At 48.8% G+C, this 20,171-nt stretch overlaps 4 protein-coding genes and 1 long non-coding RNA gene across 7 annotated transcripts in view; 1 reads left to right on the top strand and 4 right to left on the bottom strand.

Moving 5' to 3' along the window:
• The window catches only part of Hoxd11 (homeobox D11), a 5,211-nt gene extending 4,648 nt beyond the window's left edge, over positions 1–563 (bottom strand). Inside the window, exon 1 of the transcript XR_004119149.1 lies at positions 418–563. The gene's annotated coding sequence lies outside the window, so the exon portion shown is untranslated. The remainder of the gene's footprint in view (positions 1–417) is intronic.
• Positions 564–4,062: 3,499 nt separating this feature from the next.
• On the bottom strand, positions 4,063–5,181 carry Hoxd12 (homeobox D12). The gene is made up of 2 exons (XM_031373395.1): positions 4,546–5,181; positions 4,063–4,381 (listed from the first exon to the last, which is right to left on the bottom strand). Exons 1-2 carry the CDS (start codon positions 5,111–5,113, stop codon positions 4,143–4,145), a joined length of 807 nt encoding a protein of 268 aa, XP_031229255.1. The 5' UTR covers positions 5,114–5,181; the 3' UTR covers positions 4,063–4,142.
• A 3,535-nt stretch (positions 5,182–8,716) lies between these two features.
• Positions 8,717–12,286, bottom strand: Hoxd13 (homeobox D13). Its single transcript, XM_031373394.1, has 2 exons — positions 11,341–12,286; positions 8,717–10,472 (listed from the first exon to the last, which is right to left on the bottom strand). Exons 1-2 carry the CDS (start codon positions 12,116–12,118, stop codon positions 10,222–10,224), a joined length of 1,029 nt encoding a protein of 342 aa, XP_031229254.1. The 5' UTR covers positions 12,119–12,286; the 3' UTR covers positions 8,717–10,221.
• A 6,059-nt stretch (positions 12,287–18,345) lies between these two features.
• Positions 18,346–20,171, bottom strand: part of LOC116090326 — a 7,168-nt gene continuing 5,342 nt past the window's right edge. The window contains exon 2 of the long non-coding RNA XR_004118649.1: positions 18,346–18,427. This is a non-coding gene — a long non-coding RNA (uncharacterized LOC116090326). The remainder of the gene's footprint in view (positions 18,428–20,171) is intronic.
• Positions 19,323–20,171, top strand: part of Evx2 (even-skipped homeobox 2) — a 9,565-nt gene continuing 8,716 nt past the window's right edge. For all 3 annotated transcript variants that reach the window (XR_004118648.1, XR_004118646.1, XM_031370656.1), the window contains exon 1: positions 19,323–19,655. The gene's annotated coding sequence lies outside the window, so the exon portion shown is untranslated. The remainder of the gene's footprint in view (positions 19,656–20,171) is intronic.

Genomic DNA, 20,171 nt, shown 5'->3' with positions numbered 1-20,171 from the left:
CCCCCCCCCACCAACCTTTGCATGTCTTGGGATGCAAAACAATTTCCCCACCTTCTCTCGGCTCACCCCACCGACCGTCGCCCCTAAAGTGAAGTCTGCTGGCTGCCGAAAGGGAAATGGAAAGGAGGAACCATTCAAGTTCAACGACATGGCGACGGCTGCTCCGGCGGGAGCCGCGCTTTGGCAGGGGAGGGTGCGCCATCTGCAGCGGCGCGCTAGTACATAGGGGAAGGGGCTATGAGCCCCCCTCCACGCCTTAGCGAGCAAGTCGCCCCCACATCCCTCCCACAGCATTCATTCTCGGCCCAACCCGCTTTGCTCTTTAGCTCCAGCTCTCTGCTTTTGGTCATCACCCCGAAAAAAACCATGAAAATCCACAGCCCCTGCACCCCGTTCGCGTTCCGCTAGAGAACCTACCGTGAAGACCCGGGCGTTGTGTCCTTGTCCTTGCTTATGCGGTCCTACTCGAAACACAGGGAGCTCTCCGGGCCTTCGGGGCTCGGCCAGCAGCTCCGAGAACGATAGCTTTCTGCGCAGCGCGTAGACGCGATGCGGTAATTTTGAGCCACCCAAGATAAGACACTAACTTGACCTTAACTTTGTCAGGGCGCCCCTGGTATCTGGAGAACGTGAACAGACACTGTCTGGCAGCTCTCGTAAAAGCTGACTGGGGAAGGGATTCTGAGTCATTTCATTTATTACCACTACAGTTCTGCAAGAAAGCTTTTCCTCCCTGCCAAACTTTAATTATTTATGCTCTTTTAGGAAACGAAAGAAGAGAAAAGCAGGGGAGGTGGGGGAAACACCCAGAGCCAGTCTCTTCTCTTCCCTGCAGAGCCTACCGAAAAGACTTTAAGTGGAGACTGGAAAAGCAACAACACCACCACCACCAACAACAACAAATGTGGGCAGATCACCTTTGTCCAAGAACTGTTGGACAGGCGCTGTGCCCCCCACTACCACTGAGGGGAGTGGATGCAGCTGAGAGAGGCCAGCGATGGGGCACACCTCCCTCCCCCACCACCAGACATGAATATTTACAACGATTCTGGATTTCTCCTCCACTAGCTCGCAGCCAGGAAGCCTCCCTAGCCTGCCTCCCAAGGGGAGAACCCTGGGCCCTTAAAAGCTTCCCCCTTTCGGCCTCCAGAGCTATCAACGGAGTGAACAGCAGGGTAAATCGTTCTTTCTTCATTTTAAAACCTCTTTCTTAGTTAAGAGGCCTCATGCGCTGCAGTGTCTCAGGAGCATTTCTCTTTCTACGAGGGAATGTGGAGCAATCCGATTTCAATATCATTTCTCTTTGGCATTTGTTTCGTACCCTGGTTCCAGATTTCTGCCAGAACTTCAGTTGGGGAAGGAGACACCCGTGGCCTTTGAATTCGTGTGGATCAGTAAAGGGGGTGCATTTGGAAAACACTGCTGAACCTACAGATAAGATTTTATACTTAGACTAATTTTCTTCTGGGACTGGCCTCTAGGAATAGCCCCCCCCCCCTTCCATCCCAGTCTACAGAGAAACCTAATGGCTTAGTACCATATCGATCTAGGAAATTGGCCTGCAGGTTTTGTTTTAGGGTCTGGGTCTGAGGAAGTCTGGTTTCTTCGCCTTTTCTCAGTCCTCTGGAGCTGAAGTCTCTCAGTATGGCTTCTGCCTTTGTTCAGTTGTTTTCGAGGAGAAAAACCTCTCAATACAGACTCAGACTCCAGAAACCTGGCTCAGTACCGCTCCCTTCCTGAACAGTCAGCTGGGGAAACATTCCAACCATAGGACCTTCACAACCCCTTCCTTCTTACCTTCCAATTGTTGTGGGCAATTTTTTTTAATTGTAAAAAAAAAAAAATACTGTATGTATAAATCGAATTTGTTTCCCAGGAAGAGAATTGGAACTTGATTATTCAGTATTAGAGATGCATTGGTCTTGCTTATTCTTTCTCTAGTGAGGAGCTACTTTCTACCTTTATGAGTTAAGAGTCAGGATTTTCAAAGGGGTTAATTTTAAGCAGGCCCTGGCTTTATTTGACTGAACTCTGGGTTCTAAAGGCATAAAGCAGAACTCCCAAGGGAGCCTGCTGAAGTCCTGGTACAGTTGCCTAGGGAGCTTCCTAGGACTCAGCTTGGTCCATAGAACTCTGACCAAAACTTGGCAGAGAGATGTTTTGTTTTGAAATCTGAGGAGTCTCAAATCTTGACTCTCCCTTCCCCCACCAATAATAGTGAGCTTTAAAGTTTGAGAACTTAGGCAAAGTTGAGAATCTTTAGTCTACAAATTCCCAGTTTGCTTTGTGTTTGAAATACAACCATATCTACCCAACTACTCCCTCTTTGAATATTTCACATATATTCTGTCTATAGTTCTTTTTAAAAATATATAACTGTCCTTTGACTGTCTGGGAAGCCATTTTCTCATTTAACAAACAGCAAAGACCAGAGTTGAAACCCCACGTGGAGAAAAACAAAAACGAATTTGAGACTCTGAAAAAGATAATAAGAGAATTGAAAGCATCTTTTTAAAATGAACATCAGCCCCCTAACAACTAGGCTGGAACCCCGATATTTATTTTCACTATGCAGGTAATATATACAGGGAAATGTTATTTTACATAATCAAAACAAAACATGAATGGCAACTGTTAGCACAGAAAATAATATTTAAAACACCAACCGAGGTCAGTTGGGGAGAGGCTCTAAGGTCCTTGTGAGATGGCCTTCAAGGTCAGTTCCTGGAGACCTTTGCTAAAGGAAAGCCATTGGACTTTGGAAAAGGAATTGAGAGCCTTTGGGATGTTGTGCATCTTGCTAAAGGTTGGGGGTGGGGCTTAAAGCTCAAAAGAAGAGGCAAAGATTGTAGGGGAAGGCGGGGTTGAACTCACTGAGAATAAGGCTGGACAGATTCTGTAACAGGCTTAGAACAACTTCATTCACAATTCAGAAAACCTGGGTTTCTCAAGGTAAACCTGGCAGGGCTCAGGGTCTTAAAAGCTTTACAAGAGCTGGCCACAAGTCTCTGAGAAAGGGCACACTGGCTAAGTTTTGATGGAATTGGTGGATGGTGGTGTGGGGGGGTGGGAAGCTCTGGTTCTTTCTGTCCTTCAAGAGCAGCAACCACAGGCTGAGAATCTGAGAGGTCTCTTCTCCCACCCTTCAGACTCCTCAAGAAGGCATTTTTTTGGGGGGGGTCTTTTCTTGTGGTGATCCATTGAGGAAATTCAAGAAAGACAGATATATGGACACCTTCATCCATTCAAGAGGAAAGTCGTGGTTATAGCATGTGTGCAGATCCTCCCTCGCTTACTCTTCTTTCTTCCCTGTGCAGCCAAGCCTCAACACAGGCCAGCAGCTCCCCTCCCCATAGCTCAGCTCTAGGGGTCTAGTTACAGAGTGCATGGCCTTGGCTCAGGGATAGGTGAGGCTGGAGCAGGGGAATTCTGCCAGTCTAGAAGCCATGCTTTGCTCTGGAGGCCCAGTTTCTCTCCCTATCTCTGAGAAGGAGATCTTCCAGCCTATTTTACCCAGCAGGAAAGCCTTTGTGGAGCTGAGATTCCAAGGTATCCCTCCCTTCCATTCCCCCACAAGTCTGAAGGTCTAGGGTAGCTTTTGTCCTCCCAAATCATCAGGGCAGATGTGGAGAGCCTAGCTTTGTCACAAAGGGCTTCTTCTGCTGCGAGGGGGCTGGAGTTATCCTCAGCCCTTCGCACTGCAGCGGGGTCTCAGGGCCTTTCTACACGCATTCATACTCAGAGCTCTAGTTAGGCCCTGTTTAATGCAGAAAGAGCTGACTAGAGAAAGAAAAAGGACAAGATGAAGACTGAAAAGCCCATATACAGTGTTTCCACAGTGAGTCTTGGGTGTAAACATCACAGACAAGGACAGGTGACCCCAGATACCATGCTGAACGTTTAAAGCCAGTGTTAGATTGCAATCCCCAAACACCTCTCAGGAGGGTCTCAAAGGGAGCTGAAAGCGAAGGGGGCTCAACTGGCCTCATCTCCAAATCTCCTCTTGGTCCCTGGGCTGCAGACTGAGCCGGAGGGCGTCTAGGACCAGAGGAGTGGGAGGGAAATCTCCAGCCCCAACACCTCCTCCACGGCCAGGCCTCGGTCCAAAAGGGCAGGCTTGGCAAGGCTTGCCCCGTGGGCAGCTAATAGAGCGCCAGTGCCTGCTCGCGCTGCACTACCCGCTTCTTCTTCATACGCCGGTTCTGGAACCAGATTTTGACCTGCTGGTCGCTGAGGTTCAGCCTGTTGGACAATTCCTTACGCTTCTGCCGGTTGATGAATTCATTGACCAGGAATTCATTCTCCAGCTCCGCAATCTGCTGCTTTGTGTACGGTTTCCTCTTCTTGCGGGCCCTCCCCGGGGCCGCCCCCCACGGCAGGCCTGAAACAGAGCCCCGACCCATGTCAGCTCGCTCAGATCAACTGCCCGCCCCACAGAGGTTCACCACTGCTGGCGGGTCTCCTCCCTGTCCAAGTGTCCCTGACATCCCACCTCCCGTCCCTGCCTAAACTGGCTTGGGGATGGGGGGCATGGGCACCGTTTACCGTCGGGCAGCGAAGATCGCAGGCAAGAGGCCACCCCGGCCACTTGCACTGCCATGTTCAAGTTGAGCGGGCCTTTGGTGTCTTCCTTGAAGCTGGAAGCGCAGGGGGCCCCCTGGAGCAGGGTCGCAGAGCCTGGAGCGGCCCGGCCCACACCCGCGTAGTCGTACTTGGTGCCTTTGAGAGCCGAGTGAACCAGACTAGAATCGGGGGCGAAGGGCGGCCTAGTCCGGCTGCGTTCCTCTGATGCAGTGGCCGCATCAGGCGTATAGAACTTGACCTGGTTTTCGGGTCCATCCTTGGCGCCTGGAGACTGCAGGCCAATAGGCCCAGAGCCGGTCAAGTAAGGCTGAGAGAAGCCTGCAAAGGCAGAGGCGGAGGCAGGCTGCGCAGGGGTGCATGAGGCGGGCGTAGCGGCCCAGGGCAGGGCGCTACGAGGGTATGAGATGGGGGGAAGCGCGGCCAACTGGCTGCCATTGGGTCGCAGGTTGGAAAAGTAGAAAGAGTCCGGTGACTGTAAATTCAGAAGCGAGCCCACATAGCCAGCTCTGTAGAGACTGCGCTCACACATCTCCAACAAAGGGCCTCCGCTGGGCTCGCAACAGTATTTAGTTACAACCCCGAATAAGAGGACCGGCTCAGAGGATTGGACGAAACTTTGCCTGCAGGTTCTTCAAAGTCGGTCATTTCAGCACCGCCTACATCCCCCGACCCGTCCCCACCCCCACCCCCTCTCAGGGTATTATGATAACACCCTCAAATGTTCGACGGCGAAGGACGAGGCTGCTAGCAGAGCCCAAGCCTCTTGAGGGAAGGCGAAGCCCTTGAACGTTTCCAGACCGGTTTTCAGGAGCCGGTGACATTGGGATGAGGGTGCCTTTGCCCAAGTGTCTCTGGGGAGTTTTCCTGGTCTGGGTTGGTCTTCCCAGCCCTTATTTCGCTGGCTGCCTGGGCCAGGCTTTGCTTTTTACCAACTTTAAGTTGCAATTCAGACATTCTCCAATAATGGGAACCTCTGGGCTTGATTGGAGAAGGGCGGGCAGTGGCACGGACTGCTCCCGGATCTGAGCAAGGCCGCTCCGAGATCTTTTTTTTTTTTTTTTAAATAGAAAGGGCCTCTAAAGTGGCCCCTTCCCAAGGCACTTGGCAGCAAGGACCCATTCACTTGATCCTGTAGTCCCAGGTCACAGACAATACAAGAGGTTGATCAAACAATGGCGAAAGGCGTCACAAACTGCTCAAGTGTGGCACCTACGGATTCTTCACACTGTCCCCGACGTTTGTCCCAAGGACCTATGTTCATAGTGTTGTTATTCAGCACCTCCCCCCAGGTGATTCCGAAGTCTGAGGAGACAATCCTGTGGGGGAAAAAAACCCCCAAAAAACTAAATTTCTTTTCTCTCCTGGAGTCATCTTGGTGACCTCTTCCCTGCTAGCTAGAGCTCCTAGCTGCCCAACTGAGTGTTGGAGAGGTAGAAAAGTCCGAGCCACCTGGCCGAGGAGGAGCAGAGGAGCATTCGCACAGGAACAATCAGCTAGCTGCGTTCCTTGTGTTGGTGCCTCCAGGCACGCGGACGGCTGCGGGTTCACTGTCTGGGCAAACAGCGCAGCAGAAAAAGGAGCTGCTCCTGGCATGCAGTAGTGTGCGTAGCCCCTGCGGCAGGGCCTTCCTGATAGTCCAGAGGGAATAAGGCTTTTCTCCTCCAGAGACTGTGTTATGGGAGCCCGTGCTAGCCTAGAACAGAACCCACGGTCCCTGAGCCAAGCTGGAACTGGTTAGGCCCCCAGCTCTGGCAAGGAGACCACACAGGCGCCGCCGGAGGGCAAGGCTGACCACCTCGCTGGGACTTTATTGTGTGAGTTATGGCGACCAATTGGGCGGCTCTCAGGACGCAATCGGCCTCTTCCTCCAGTTGTGGGGCGGGAGGAGAGTGGGGGTGGGGGAAGTCTAGGGTTCCTGGGGCATTACTAGAGTTTCCTCCTTCTCAGGCACTGGGACAAGACTCCATACTCGTTCTTTTCTGGTAGGTGGGAGGAGGCCTAAGTTTTAAGTCTGTTTTTAGAAGCCCAAAGGAACCCAAGCCTTAGGTATTTGATAGCTTTCATTTTGAAGAATTCTCTCACTTTTACTGGAGCATCCTCTGGCCTGAATTTTCATTTCTAATAGTCCCAGCTCTTTCAGCGCCCCTGCCTCCTGCACAGCGATTCCTAGGTAGTTTCAGGCCTAAGGGTGCGTCCTTAGACTGTGGCTGCTTTACTATTATGTTTGCCCCTCAGGACTAAATACAAAGTGTGAATCAGGAAAGAAAAGAACAGCTAGATTTTTTTTCCAGGTTTTTTTTTTCCTTAACCTACTTCATTCCTCCCAAGTCTATAACTTTCAAGGTCTGGTAGCCAAAGTTCTTTTTGAGGAAGCTGGTGGCTGAAGCTGAAGGCTGGAGCCCGTGAGGGAATGTGGAAGGAGGAAAGGAGGCTTGTCAAGGATGGGGGGTGAGGTGGGGGGGAAAGCTGAGGAGCCGAATGGCAAGCTCTGCCAATGTCGCCAAACGCCCAGGAGATGGCGAGCGTGCTCCACGCCTGGCGAGGCGCCGCCGCTCGGTCAAGATCAACAGTGAAGGGCGGTGGGGCGGGCTTGGGGTCGCCAGTGCTCGCGGTCATGGCCCGCTGCCAAGGCGCTACGGACAGTCTCGGAAAGCCGGAGGTTGTAGCAACTGACCCAGACAGCGGAGCCAAGGGACCTGACGCAGGGAAGCCTGTGGCTACGTTTTTTGTTTGACCTTTCGCCTCTGTCCTAACGCCTTTTTCACCTCTTGTACCACGAGTCGATCTGCCGATCTTGGTCCCTTCCCCAATCGCTAATTACGTGCCAAATTTCTGAGCGGCTCTCAGCCTCTAACTGAAGGAAAAGCCTTCCCCCAAACTCCCTCCGCCTTCCGGGCTCCCCGCGGGCCTCACTTCCAGGGCCTCAGCCACTTACCCCTGGCTCTCCTCCTCCCGCAACCCCGAATATAAAAGGCACACATATAAATAACAAAGCCTTCATCTGTTCCTCATTTAGCCATCAATCCAAATACCACCAGAGAGCATTTGAGCGCAGTTTTAATCTTCAGCAAACCCCGTTTCTCTTAGGCTCAGCGAAACTGACGTGCGACCTACAGATGAAAGGAAAACCTCGAGGCAATTCCCTCTATCCAATATAGGAAACTTGAGAAATGGACCTGTGAGATGGAGTATGGCCTTGGAGACTAGAACCTACAAAAACGAGAGAGAGAGAGAAAGAAAGAGGAAGAGAAAGAAAGAAAGAGAAAGAAAGGAAAAAAGAAAGAAAGAAAAGGAAAGAAAGGAAAAGAAAGAAAATGAAACGAGGGTACCTAGAGAACAGTGGTTGGAAAAAAACTAAGGCTTTTGTTTGTTTGTTTGGTTGGTTGGTTGGTTGGTTGCCCCTCCCCCGACCCCCAAACACTTCTCGTGAACAAAATAGAGAAGGTATTAAGAAAGAGATCTTTCCCAAAGTGACTGACGTCCAGGATGATGTGGCTCCCCCTTTCAGGCGTTTATCCTGCATAGATTGAACCGCGTTCTGCATCTGTATTTCTCTATCTCTGCCCTTACCCTCCCCCTCTATAAAGAAAGTTGGCCTCTGTAGTTGTCAGTACGCTGTGAAACAAGACAAGCTGGACCAGAGAAAACGAAAGTAATTCCCAACTTGAAGGCCCCGTGTTTCCCCCACAGCCCTCAAGGAGCCCTCCTACCACGAGATTACAGGTTGTGTAAGTTTTTAGAAGTCTGTTCAACTAACTTGCACATCAGAAAGTTAGCTAGATTGTAGCAGTGGCTACAAGGAGCCCCACTTTCTCTGCGGCCAGTTCCCTGAATGGGAAAGACAATTGAATCCGGAAAAAATGTTCCCGATTCCTAAAACTTGTGTCTAGTTGCTAGGGTATATAATAGCAGTTTCAGTTGTCTAAGACTGCATGCGACATGGGAGGTTTGAAGTGTTTCTTTATTGATTGCCAAGTATGGATATGGCTTTCTCTAATTTCAAGACTTTCCTAGCGAAGATATTTATAATGGACCCTCTCTCTGTAGGCCTCAAATGTTCCAGTGAGTCTTTCTCTACCCAGGCTCCCACGTTCACATTGATTAATAAATGAATAAAATTGTCAAATAAATTGATAATATTGAAAGAAATAAAATTTATTGATTTTTAATGAGTTGGTCTGGTTTAAAAATGATCATTTTAGACATCACAGATGATATCCTCACTTTAAACATCACTCTTTGTGTTAGAGGGAGTGGACAGAAACGGAGAACAGAACACGGAGGGTTCAGAGACCAGAACTGGCGCTGTTTCCTTCATCTACAGAGGTCGAGGAAAGCAAAATTTTATAATAAATTAAGGACAGTTTCTGGAGGCAGCACAAGCTTGAAAAACACAAATGTATGAAAACTCGGTGGAGACAAGAAAGTTGTTTTTATTTATATCTCCCTAGGAGTAAAATGTGATTTTTAAATGCTCGAAGCACTGATCACACACATTGCATCCACAAAACTAATCTTTCAGTTGCATAAATATGCAACATTTTTGAAAGTAGTTCATCATCACTTTCAGAAGCATCTTTTTTCCTCTTGGTCCTTAGAGCTCCATATTTTTTAAATATGTTAGATATTTTAAAGCTCTGAGAGGCCCGTGCATTCAGACAATTAACTTCTTCACTGGGCTCTGGACAGAAGTTCCCACCCATGGCCACATTGGCTCAGTCTCTTTCCAAGGATTGAGGAGATGGCCTTAGTTCCATTCCCACAGACCCAAGGAAAGGGATGAATTTAAACCATGTAGAGTCACTTTGCCAAGTGTGTTTTAATAGCTGCATCTAGAGTTGGAGAAATGAAGGCATTCACAAGGAATGCTGTTTTCAGATTTAAAGATCACAGCTACAAAGCATGTTAAAACCATACAAATCAGCACAAAGGAGACTAGCAAAGATAAGGAAGATTGTCTTCATTTCAATATTACTAAGGTAGCTGCTTTTAAAGCCATCGTGTGCCTTCAACCTCCAAATTTCAGACCCTCCCAGCCATCCTAAATCACTGAATGCCTTAAGAGCTGTTTCCACTTGCCTTGGGGAAACTTCTGAGAGATAATGATTCAATTACACAATCACAGGGTATGCAAGGCTGAAAACGATTCTGGCCTAATGGATTATAAGCATAATCACTGCTGGAAACACATATAAAATCCTGTTAAAAAAATAAACCCCTAAATCCAAGGGCACTTCTGAAATTCATCTTGGGGGATTATTGAAAAAATACTTCAAGTTTTTTTTTTTTTTAATATATATACTGGCCTGGAGGGAGAAACAATGTTTAAAAATTATAAAAACAAGGCTAGACATGAACAAAACCAATAATAAGCACGTAAGAAACAGAATTACAAAATCAGATTGGGCAGCAAAAAGCTTTAGAGCCAGAAAAAGGGAGGGAGGGAGGGAGGGAGAGAAAGAGAGAGAGAGAGAGAGAGAGAGAGAGAGAGAGAGAGAGAGAGAGAGAGAGATTCACAATGCTTGCCATTCTAGGCAGGGAACGGGAGGGAAATTAAATACATTTTCAAGTCTTTTCAAAGGTAATTTTGGAGACAACTGAAAGCATTTAAACTGTCTGTGGCCAACCTGGCCCACATCAGGAGACAGTATCTTTGAGCTTGGAGACGATTTTCTTGTCCTTGACTCTTCGATTCTGAAACCAAATGGTTACTTGTCTCTCGGATAGGTTCGTGGCAGCTGAGATCCGCCGCCGCTTGTCCTTGTTAATGAACTTGTTAATGGCATACTCATTCTCCAGTTCTTTGAGCTGCAGTTTGGTGTAAGGCACCCTTTTTTTCCTTCCCCGTCGGTAGACGCACAGGTCCGGCTGGTTTAAAGCCGCATCCCCTGGCAGAAACAACAGCATGGGAAAAATTAGCCTGGATACTTGGAACACCTAAGCTTTGAGCTGTCTTATGCGAATGCGTTTGTATATTTGTTAGTACTGAGGGGGGGGAGGGGAGGGAATAAAGAAAATGAGATTGTTTATACTTTATTATTATTTACACAGACATATTCTTTACACAGTATTAAAGAAAGACTATTTGCACTTCGAGACAAAGGCTAATTTGATGGATCATCATGGTTTTTCAAACCGGCATTTTAACAAGCCTGTGATTTTATGGTCTGGTTATAGGGGGAAGCTCATAAGGACAGTTTCTGCAATTGCCAGTTGCATACATTCAAACACACACACACACACACACACACACACACACACACTTCAGATCTTTTACTCAAGCTTTAATCTCTTTTCCCGTGTTTGGGAGTTTATGGGCTCTAAGAAGCTTCAGTGGTCATTGGAACCCCACTTGAACAACAACAACAACAACAAAACAAAAACCGGGAACCCAACTCTGACACCTTTCAGAAACCTCTTTAGTCAGGGGAGTGAGGAAGGGAGGGGGACGAGGTTAGGAAGAGGGGAAAGAGGGGAGGGAGGAAGAGAAAGGGGGGTGGAGAAGAAGCGGCAAAGGTAACTAAAGCTCTTGAACTTTAGTGGATAAAAAACAACCTGTGTTTCACGGGAAAGACAACATAGTAGAGGCGCTTTGAATTGGGAAAGTCGGGATTACAGAAACTAAACAAACTTTTCTAGTGGGTTATACCTGGTCAGGCCTGGAATATAAGTAACCATTCCCAAACAGGGGCTTTTCTTTCCTCCCTTTTCCCCTCCCCTTCCCGCGTGTTCTTCCTCTTTCTACGTTGCTCCTACCTGGAAAGGATGATTTCCAAAAATGGGACCCCTGTGGCTGGTCCTTGGCACAGTACACCTGGCTGTTCCACCCGTTGGCTAGCGTCCAGGACTGGTAGCCCTCCATGGAGATGTACGCCTCATGCCGAGGTTCCCCGGATCCAAAAGTGGACACCATGTCGATGTACCCGGGCACGTGCTGATAGGGACTCGTGTAGCCCTGGTAGAAGGACACTTCCTTGGCTCGCGCGGGCACCTCGTTGGTCGGTACGCTGCTGCTCGCCAGGCCCGACACGTCCATGTACTTCTCCACCGGGAAACCTCCGAGAGAGGCGTGCGGGGACGACTTGAGAGCGTTCTGCTGTAAGCCCACGCCGTGCGACATGCGGCAGCTGTAGTAACCGTTGCCAAAGTGGTAGCCATAGCCCAGCGCGGGAGCGCCCGGCGGTGCTGCGGCGGTCGCGGTGGCCGCCGGCGCGGGACACTCTTTGGCCACGGGAGCCTCGGGGCGAGTGGCGGAGATCACGGCCGAGGACGACGAAGACGACGAGGAGCCAGTGCGCTCAGAGGTCCCTGGGTAGGCGAAGCTGGATGCTGCCGCCGCGGCCGCCGCTGCTGCTGCCGCTGCCGCCGCCGCGCGTCCGGAATGTGTCCCCGCGAACACCGGCGCCGACAGGAAGCCGCGACACTGGCCAGCCGCCGCCACAGAGGAGGAGGAGGAGGAGGAGGCCGGTGCCGCCCCAGCGGCGCCGCCGTCCGCCCGCAGCCCATCCATGTCCCAAGTCCCCGAGCGGCTCATGGCCCGGCCTGGCCCGGCCCGGGCCCCGGCTTCGGTCCCGCGCAGGACACCATGGCGCGCTGTGCCTCCTCCCTCCTCGCTGTGCTCCGCGCCGCGCTCGCTCCCGCCCTCTCCCTCCCGTCCTCTCTCCCTCCGCGAGCCTCCCGCCTCCTGCCCGCCCGCCCGCCCTCCAACAGGTTAGCTCATCGCGGGACGTTTATAAAAACGAAGTTCAGGTTGGGAGGGGGCCTGGGACGGTCAGGGGGCCGCCTCCCGCCCCGAGGGCGCCGGCCGGGGACCGTGCCATTGGCTGCGCCGGGACACGTGGGGGTGGGGGCGCGGGAGAGCCTGGCTCCCAGCCCAGGTCCGACTGGACCCACCCACCCGGTCCCCACCCCTCCTCAGCCCTTTGGGAGGCCCACCTCCCATTCCCGCCCTCCCCCAGACCCAGGAGTTGGCTTTGCCGCCACCCCCTCGAGTTGATTGCGCGACGGCCCATCTCAGGCCTGTCTGCGAGGCAGGCGCCAAGGCCTGCGCTTCATCTCCGCAACCGCTGTTTTTGTCACTGCTCTTTGGCTCCTCGAGCTGCACACCAAAGTGAGGATGAAGGACAGAGATGATCAGAATGACGTGAAAACAGAGCAATTCTATTTTTTAAAAAACCTGTTGCTTCATCTTTCCTTAGTCTACCTCGTCACCCCAAATTCGAGACAGCTCATTTTTTCTACCTTGAACAAACATACCTAACGGGTGAAAGCTTTCCACACATAGGAGATCAGTCAGAATGGATCCTTCCTATACAGCACCATCGGCCCACAAAAATACTCACGAAACAGTCTTGGGGCAGCATTAGAGACTTAGAACTCATCTCGGAGCAGCAGCAAGCCTGACAATCAATCGGTGCAACTAGGAAGTCCACAGATGCTCGGTTCACGTCTCTACTCTTGGGCAGCCGGCAGTCACTTCCCCTGGCTAGCCTTCTTAGCTCCAGTTTGGCCTCCTCCCGCTCAGCCCAAAGACTCCGTACCAGCGCGGGAGGAGAAAGCCACTCAATAGAATGCCACGAATCTTCTGCGCCTCGCCCACAGCCTACCGGCCTCTAGCACTTTGCAGCCACCACCCACCCCCGCCTGTTACTCACACCAATTAATTGAAAACTTCACTTTCCCAGGGACCTTTGTTTCGCCTCCTTTTCCTGGCTGCCAACTGTAGAGAACTGAGTGAGCCAAGTTAATGTTGGTTCTCTCTCTCTCTCTCTCTCTCTCTCTCTCTCTCTCTCTCTCTCTCTCTCTCTCTCTCTCTCTCTCTCCTTTCTTTCTTCTTTTAATCCCAAGTAAAGTCGGGGCAGTCCGGAGCACCTATGTTAGACTTCATAGGGACAGGGTAGGCTCTTGTTGGGAGTATCGGAGGAGCTAATCCCAGAGAGTAAGATAGGGCGGCTCTAATCTCTCTGTATTTCCACCCCGTCACGCAGAGTCTTAACAATTTATGGGTCGTCCTTGGGAGCCCTGATTTGAATCTAGGTCGGTCTCCAGGGAGCTATATGAGACTTGGTGAGTCGAATGCCGGGTGGGTGCGAGAGCCTCAAAGTGAGCCAGTTTGGTGCTGTACTATTGACCTTCAGGTCAGTTTATCTTTTAAGAAAATCCCCTAAACGAGTGATACCTAGGCCAGCTTGTCACTCAGCACCACTGCCTTCTGAAAGTAGGCTCCGAGAAAGAAGAAGAAAAGAAGAAAAAGTTTGAGCAAGGTCCTTCTGGGCCTGGTCTGGTCTGGCATCGCAGGGTGGGCTGATGGCATGGGAGTGTTGACACAAAAAACCACAATAACCATAAAAGGCTCAAATAAAGGGGGGAGCGGAGGTTATAAGAGGTACTGGAACGGGAAAGTAAGAGAATTTGTGTAACTTTAAAAAAAAAAAATCCTAGACATGTTCATGGTCAAATTCAAACCCTGAGGATCTCTCCAGGGTTTTGCAGAGTTGTGATGGACAGTAGTTTGTTGATCGCGATAATTTTGATTACTTAAGAGAGGACAAAAGTTAAAATGGGAGCTGGTTCGCACTTAAAGGGCCAGGTAGTAGAATTTCTGAGATTTTGAAAAAGGTTAACAATTAGATGTTTTATTTTCCCCTTGTTTCTTTCTGTTACTAGGAGGGAGAGAAGAGCATGGGAGGGGTTGGTACTCCCGCACCCCACCCCACCCCACCCCCATGGCTTCAAACACTTACTGAAACGTTTTTTAAAACAAAAGAAACAGAAATCACCAGAATCAACACATCCCAGTCTCCCCAAACTCAATAATTTAGTAGTTTTGTGTTCTTTGGGCTTAAGTACCATGTAAAAAATCTGACTAATACATTTGATAAGCATTGTATATTTAAATTGAAGAAAATAAAGTTGAAACAAGAAAAAAAAAGTTACATTCTGACACTCCAGTTCTCACGTCAACCTTGGCTTAAATTATCACGCAGGAAAAGAAGTTGTACTTGACTGGGAGGAATATTGGAGTTAATGCTTAGGTTGAAGCCTCTTGGTATGGTCTTCTTCCCTATAATGCTCCGTGGTGCCCTTGTAGAATTTAGGGTTTCTCTGCCAATCTCAAAGGTTATTCAGAAATAAAGGAAGTTTTGAGTAATGAATTTTATCATTTTCCATCACCAGCTTTTCTGTGACTTCAACACAATTAAGCCTAGGTATGTAGAAGTAGGTTACACTAGAAAAAGGTCTCTGAGAGGGCCCACAGGTAGAACTCAAAACCCCAGGACCCCAGGGAAGTCACTGGATTGAGCCACAGCGCTGAGGCTAACTATGAGGTAAAGTTAGGATTGCTCTGTGTGTGGACGAATAAGGTTCGTAGTTTACAGGGTGGGTAGGCAAGCGTGGAGAGCTTTCTATGGTTAAATAAGAAGAAATGTTTTTGTTTAGCTTGTCTATCTTGTGTCCAAATTGTATTCAAGCTGAAATCTAATTGTAATCTGTGTTTTTTCCTTCATTTTTTTGAGCCATAGACCTACTCTGGCTGGCCTCAAACTATCAAAAGGGGGTGAGATTACAGGCATGAGCCACTATGCCAGGCTTATAACCATTTTTTGTCAGATGTCCAAGAGCACAGGGTGAACCCTGTATTTGTGTGGGGGCATATCATAGTGAAATCTTAACAAAAGGATAAGCAAACGAGTTTAGCAATGACAATCATCTCCAAATACTTACCTATTGTTGTGTGAAAAAAAAATTGCTACATTTCCTGATTTTGGTGAAAAGGCCATGATGTCCTTTGCTACCTGAGCCCTCCTTCATTTCTCTCCATTTCTTCATTTCTTCTTCATTTTCTCCATTTGCTCCTCTTTCTTCTTTCCTTTCTCAAGCACCCCTTTGAGTATTGAATCTGGACTGGAGACATAGCCTCTGTTCTTTCTTGTAGATCTCACAATTTCTACATCTGTTTGGGGATGGAAAACGAATAGATACAGGCTAGGATTTAGACTTACTGAAGTGTCCTGTTTACCAAGACAGCAATGAGCTCAATTAACTACACACTTGCAGACTATTACAACCAGAATGGCAGCATCCTGTCAGAAAGGGGTTGTGGGAGATTCCTTTGAAAGTGTTTACCTTGACGATCACAACTAGGAAATACAGGACACCTTTTTAATTAGCTTTTGAGAAACCAATGATTCAGCAGAAAAAGTCTCAATTTAGAAGCAGAGTCTTAAGTTGAGAAGAACTGGCTGGTTACTGTTCCTAACCATGTCTGTCTGCCAGCTCTGGAGCTAATTTTCCCTCTCCAGCTAATAATCAACTTCTCTCAGGCTGAGAAAATACACACACACACACACACACACACACACACACACACACACACGCACACACACTCACGCACACACATTCACGCACACACACACGCGCGCATGCACACACACTAAGAGTAAACAAAATATGAAGCAAACCCAACAGAATCACAACATTTTGTGTATAAGGCAGGTTCTGGCAACAGCCAGATGTCCTGTGTTTGGGGCATTTTCTAAATCTAAAAGATGGAATCCTTTTGGGTTTAGCAACAAAATTAGCTTCTATTTAGTGAAAATCCCAGGCAACAACAAAGACACCGCCCCCTCCAAATACCACGTGACTTAAAAAATTCTGAGTTTGCCTCCCACTGGACAGCAGGCTCCTATTTGGGATGAAGAGAACTCCTCTATCTGTGGACTGTAGGAAACAGGGAGAGTCTTCCCCTCCAAAGAAATGCTGAGCTTTTCTAGGGAGGAGGCTCTAGAAGGTAGGACCAGAACTTGAGGACCGAATAACTTCTTCATTTCTTCCTAAATAGAAGCAAAGGTTGCAATTTGCTGTTTTGTCTGACATTTTGAAACTCTGAGTTTCTAGCAACAACTTTTCTAATTTGCTAAATGCTTATTCTGTGAGTCAAATAGAAGCCTATTACCATTCCAAATTATTCACATTCTCCACGGGCAATCCACATTAGGGATATCAGCAAAGCAAAGCCTGTGGAGGGTAGGAAAACGCCTAAAAATGTAGGAGGAGTTGAGGGACTGGCAAAAGATGCCAGTGGTGGGCTCCGGATCCCTGAAAGGCACCCGTAATTCCCCGCGCCTGGCGCTAGATGTCCCTGCAAGTTCTTGGGTCTGATCTGAGGGCACGAAATTTCTGGCAGTCGGCAAATCGGAGTAACCTCGGGGGGTCCAGGAAGAAAGTAGCCACCAATTCCCTCACTTACAACCATTCTAGGGTAACTTGGAGTTGAAGGTGGAGGGGAGAAAGAAAACTAAAATAAGTGGGCCGACCCAGGTGAGGCAGAAAGCTAGAGGCTTGCCTGAAGAGAAATGGGAGCAGGAAGCCTAGCGAAGGCAGGCTGGGTTTCTCCAACCCTCACCCTCTCTTACAAATCGAAAGCTGGTCTTGAAGACCACACTTAGCCTCAAAAAAACAGGCCCTGCCCGCAGCTCAGACTCTGCAGGTGTTTACTGCCGGTTCACACCATCTGCACGCCCAGTTCTCCAGCGAGCTTCAGACTTACTTTAGGTTGAGACCGGGTGCCTGGCATCTTCCACAGGGAAGCCCAGAGCTGGGTGAGACCACCGCATCGCGCGGCCCTGTTGCTGCTCGGGGGCTTGACTCTTCACCCATCCTTCTGCAAATCTAGTGCAAGTTTTTACCTGAAGTCAAGGTCAAATGTTCACCACTTTACCTCAAGGACCCATTCTTAACAAGAAACAAAGACTTACTTTGGCCATCTAATCCCGCCCCAGGAGAAAGGAAGAAAGAAAAAGAAAGAAAAAAAGAAAGAAACGAAGAAAAAGAAAAGGAGGAAAGAAATGTCAAGAAAAGGCTTTGCTTTGTTTACGTCATTCTTGCCAGCAAAATTGTGCTTTTTGGATAATACAGAGAAAGTTTTTCCTGTATGTCACCTTACTCCCAAGTCTTAAAATTTGGCATGACCTTTGCATAGGTGGAAGATGCCCTTTGAAGGCATGGGGTGTGAGTTAGACTTTTGTCTAACTGAGTGGTCCTGTTCTTTGAAGGTGGTACCTTGAAGATATCAGAGGCTGAAAACTGGGTCCGTTTCTAGTTTCAGCCTGTCCTTTCTGGAAAGGGTATGAAGTGGCTGTATTTTTCAACAAATATAACAGTACTGCTCTCTTTGTCTCGTCTCTGCCTCTCTCTCTCTCTCTCTCTCTCTCTCTCTTTTTCTCTCTCTCTCTCTTTCTCTTTCCTCCACTGGTGTAATGTTTTTGAGGTAGGCCTTTAAATAAGACAGGTAACAAGAAGAAAAAAAACGGTTATGCAAAACTTTCAAACCCCCATGACTTATGTATTATTGGAGATAAGTATAAATTGTGAACAACTACCAAATCTCTCTGTGTAGGAGGTTTCTCTCTCCTAAAAAGAGGGGGACCAATTACCCAGGGGGTTCTCTGGTCTTTAGAAGATATAATCCATGTAAAAACCCATTTGTAATTGCATAGTAAATGAGTTATAAAAAATTAGTCAATATTATTACTCGTGATGGGTATGAAATCTAAAGGAACATTAACTATTCAAATGGATTAGTCGCTGTGAAATGCTACCGTTTGCTAAGTGCAATGAAAAGTTTTGGATGTTTTTCACCACAATAGTTTCCATGACATGGTCTCAAGTGTATGTGCGGCAATAAACATCCTAGAAATGCAATATTAGTGTTACTTAAAAGGTGCAAGCTAGTTTCAAAACCACTAATAAATGAAGGTGTCTCGGAGAAATGATTTTATTTTCCATTTTCAATAGAGTGGAGTCGTACTTGGCCAGCTTTTGGAACCAGAGGCGGTGGGTCCTAGAAGAAAGTAAGAAATCTTCCTAGGCCGCTGAGGTTTCTGCGACAGAAAAGCAGCTCACAGCCGCTGAAACCTCGAGGAAAACAGATGGGGGCGCCAAATGACAGCAATAAAGGCATCGGGCGGATTTCCGCCCAGGCTGAGGGACTACTTGCTGCCAGGGTCTTGGCCCCCCATGGAGCCTACCGAGACCAAAGAGTCTCTTATAGTCCCTTGGGTAGGGAAGGATTAGGTAGCAGGATCCTTCCAGAGACACTGGGGCAGCGACTGCTTGGACCGGTGGAGCTGGGCATCCTGGCTGAGAAGCAGTTGGGGGCACCCACAGAGCTGGGCTATTATTGGTGTGAATAGCGAAGAGAGGTAGCCAAAAATCTACTTGAGGACAATGCAAGTGCCAGGAGCTGAATGACCATTAGGGTAGAACAGCCATTGAGGCAGGGGCAAAGGTGGATGCTGGGTCAAGTTCTCAAATGGAGGTCGTTGCCCACCAGACAATTCTCTTGAGCCTGCGAGCCTATCCAGCTTTCCACTTACAACTTTAAAGAGGTGGGATTGATTTTTTTTCCCCCAGCAAGCTTGCCTGTAGAAATGAGTTGGTGCTAAAGGGGAAGAAGAGAAAAACTTTTGGCATTGACTATATATGTGTACACATGTATATAAATATACTTCACACCTCACCTCCCCTTACATTCCTGACGCGCCCCCAACGGGTCCAAGGTTAAAAAGAAAGCGCCAACAGACAGATGGGCAATTAGATCAGAGGTTTGCCCCCTAACACACCCCAATATGCTGGGTGTGTCTCAAAGCGGGAAGGGGGGGCCTGGTTAGGGTCTGAGTTAGTGTTGTGGGATGCAAAACGCGAGACCAGCATCCAGACCGCCAGGCTCTCCAGACTGCTTCGGAAGCTCATACGCTAGACCACTGTGCCCTGTCCCTGTCCACCGTGGACCTCGCCAGTGCGGGCGAAGCTCTACCTCTGGGGCAGCAGGCAGACGAACTGGCACGACGCATCTGAGTCGGGCAGGGTGGGGCGCAAGCGCGGGAGGAGATGAGTGCATTTGAGTGAAGATTGATCTTCCTTAAAATGGTTGCCACCGGCGTCATTATGACTATCAAAGTTATCGCCAAGAGGCTCAGCCTCCAACCTCGGGCGGGAAGGAGAAGAAGCAAGACTGGTCAGAGACTCTCTGTTCCCCCAGTCAGCACCAGGAACACCGGGGGCCACAGGTAAGGGGCTAGGGTAGAGGAGGGGGAGGACGGAGCGGTGGAAGAAGAACAAAGTGCGAAAGGAAAGGAGGCAGCTGGAGATTCCATTCCCTCCACTTTGACCCCAAACCCAGTTACTTCACCACGAATCCCTCTATTTGAGAAGGGTGGGAGAAGGGCGGCAATTTAAAAAAGTGGATTCAGCCCGGAGCCTCTATGGTACGGTAAATCATAATTGTGTCTAAAGTTAGCTGTCGGATTCTACTATCAGACCCCCCAGTCTAGTTTATTTCCCCTAGGGAGAAGGCGAGGGTGAGAAGCATATCCATCAGTCAGATTATAAAACTAAAAATCTAGGGTCTCCGATTTCAAAACTCAGCCTGCAGGCAGTGGTAGAAAATCAGAGATGTGATTATTTCTGTTTGGAGGCACGGCCCCTATGTACGTCCCCAGCCACGTTGCAAGAAAGCATTTTCAAAAGTCTTCAAGATATATTCTGTCTGTGTCTGTCTCTGTCTATCTCTGTCTCTGTCTCCG

Source organism: Mastomys coucha, unplaced genomic scaffold (assembly GCF_008632895.1).
Source record: "Mastomys coucha isolate ucsf_1 unplaced genomic scaffold, UCSF_Mcou_1 pScaffold15, whole genome shotgun sequence".
Lineage (NCBI taxonomy): Eukaryota > Metazoa > Chordata > Mammalia > Rodentia > Muridae > Mastomys > Mastomys coucha.
The sequence above is the reverse complement of the archived record's forward strand: the minus strand, read 5'-3'. Positions and strand labels throughout refer to the sequence as shown.

Coding starts and splice junctions, on each gene's coding strand:
- Hoxd12 (XM_031373395.1), bottom strand. CDS start 5,113: ATGTGTGAGCGCAGTCTCTACAGAGCTGGCTATGTGGGCTCGCTTCTG. Junction 4,382..4,545: donor GCGATCTTCGCTGCCCGACG/GTAAACGGTGCC, acceptor GCTCTGTTTCAG/GCCTGCCGTGGGGGGCGGCC.
- Hoxd13 (XM_031373394.1), bottom strand. CDS start 12,118: ATGAGCCGCTCGGGGACTTGGGACATGGATGGGCTGCGGGCGGACGGC. Junction 10,473..11,340: donor TTGGAAATCATCCTTTCCAG/GTAGGAGCAACG, acceptor TGTTTCTGCCAG/GGGATGCGGCTTTAAACCAG.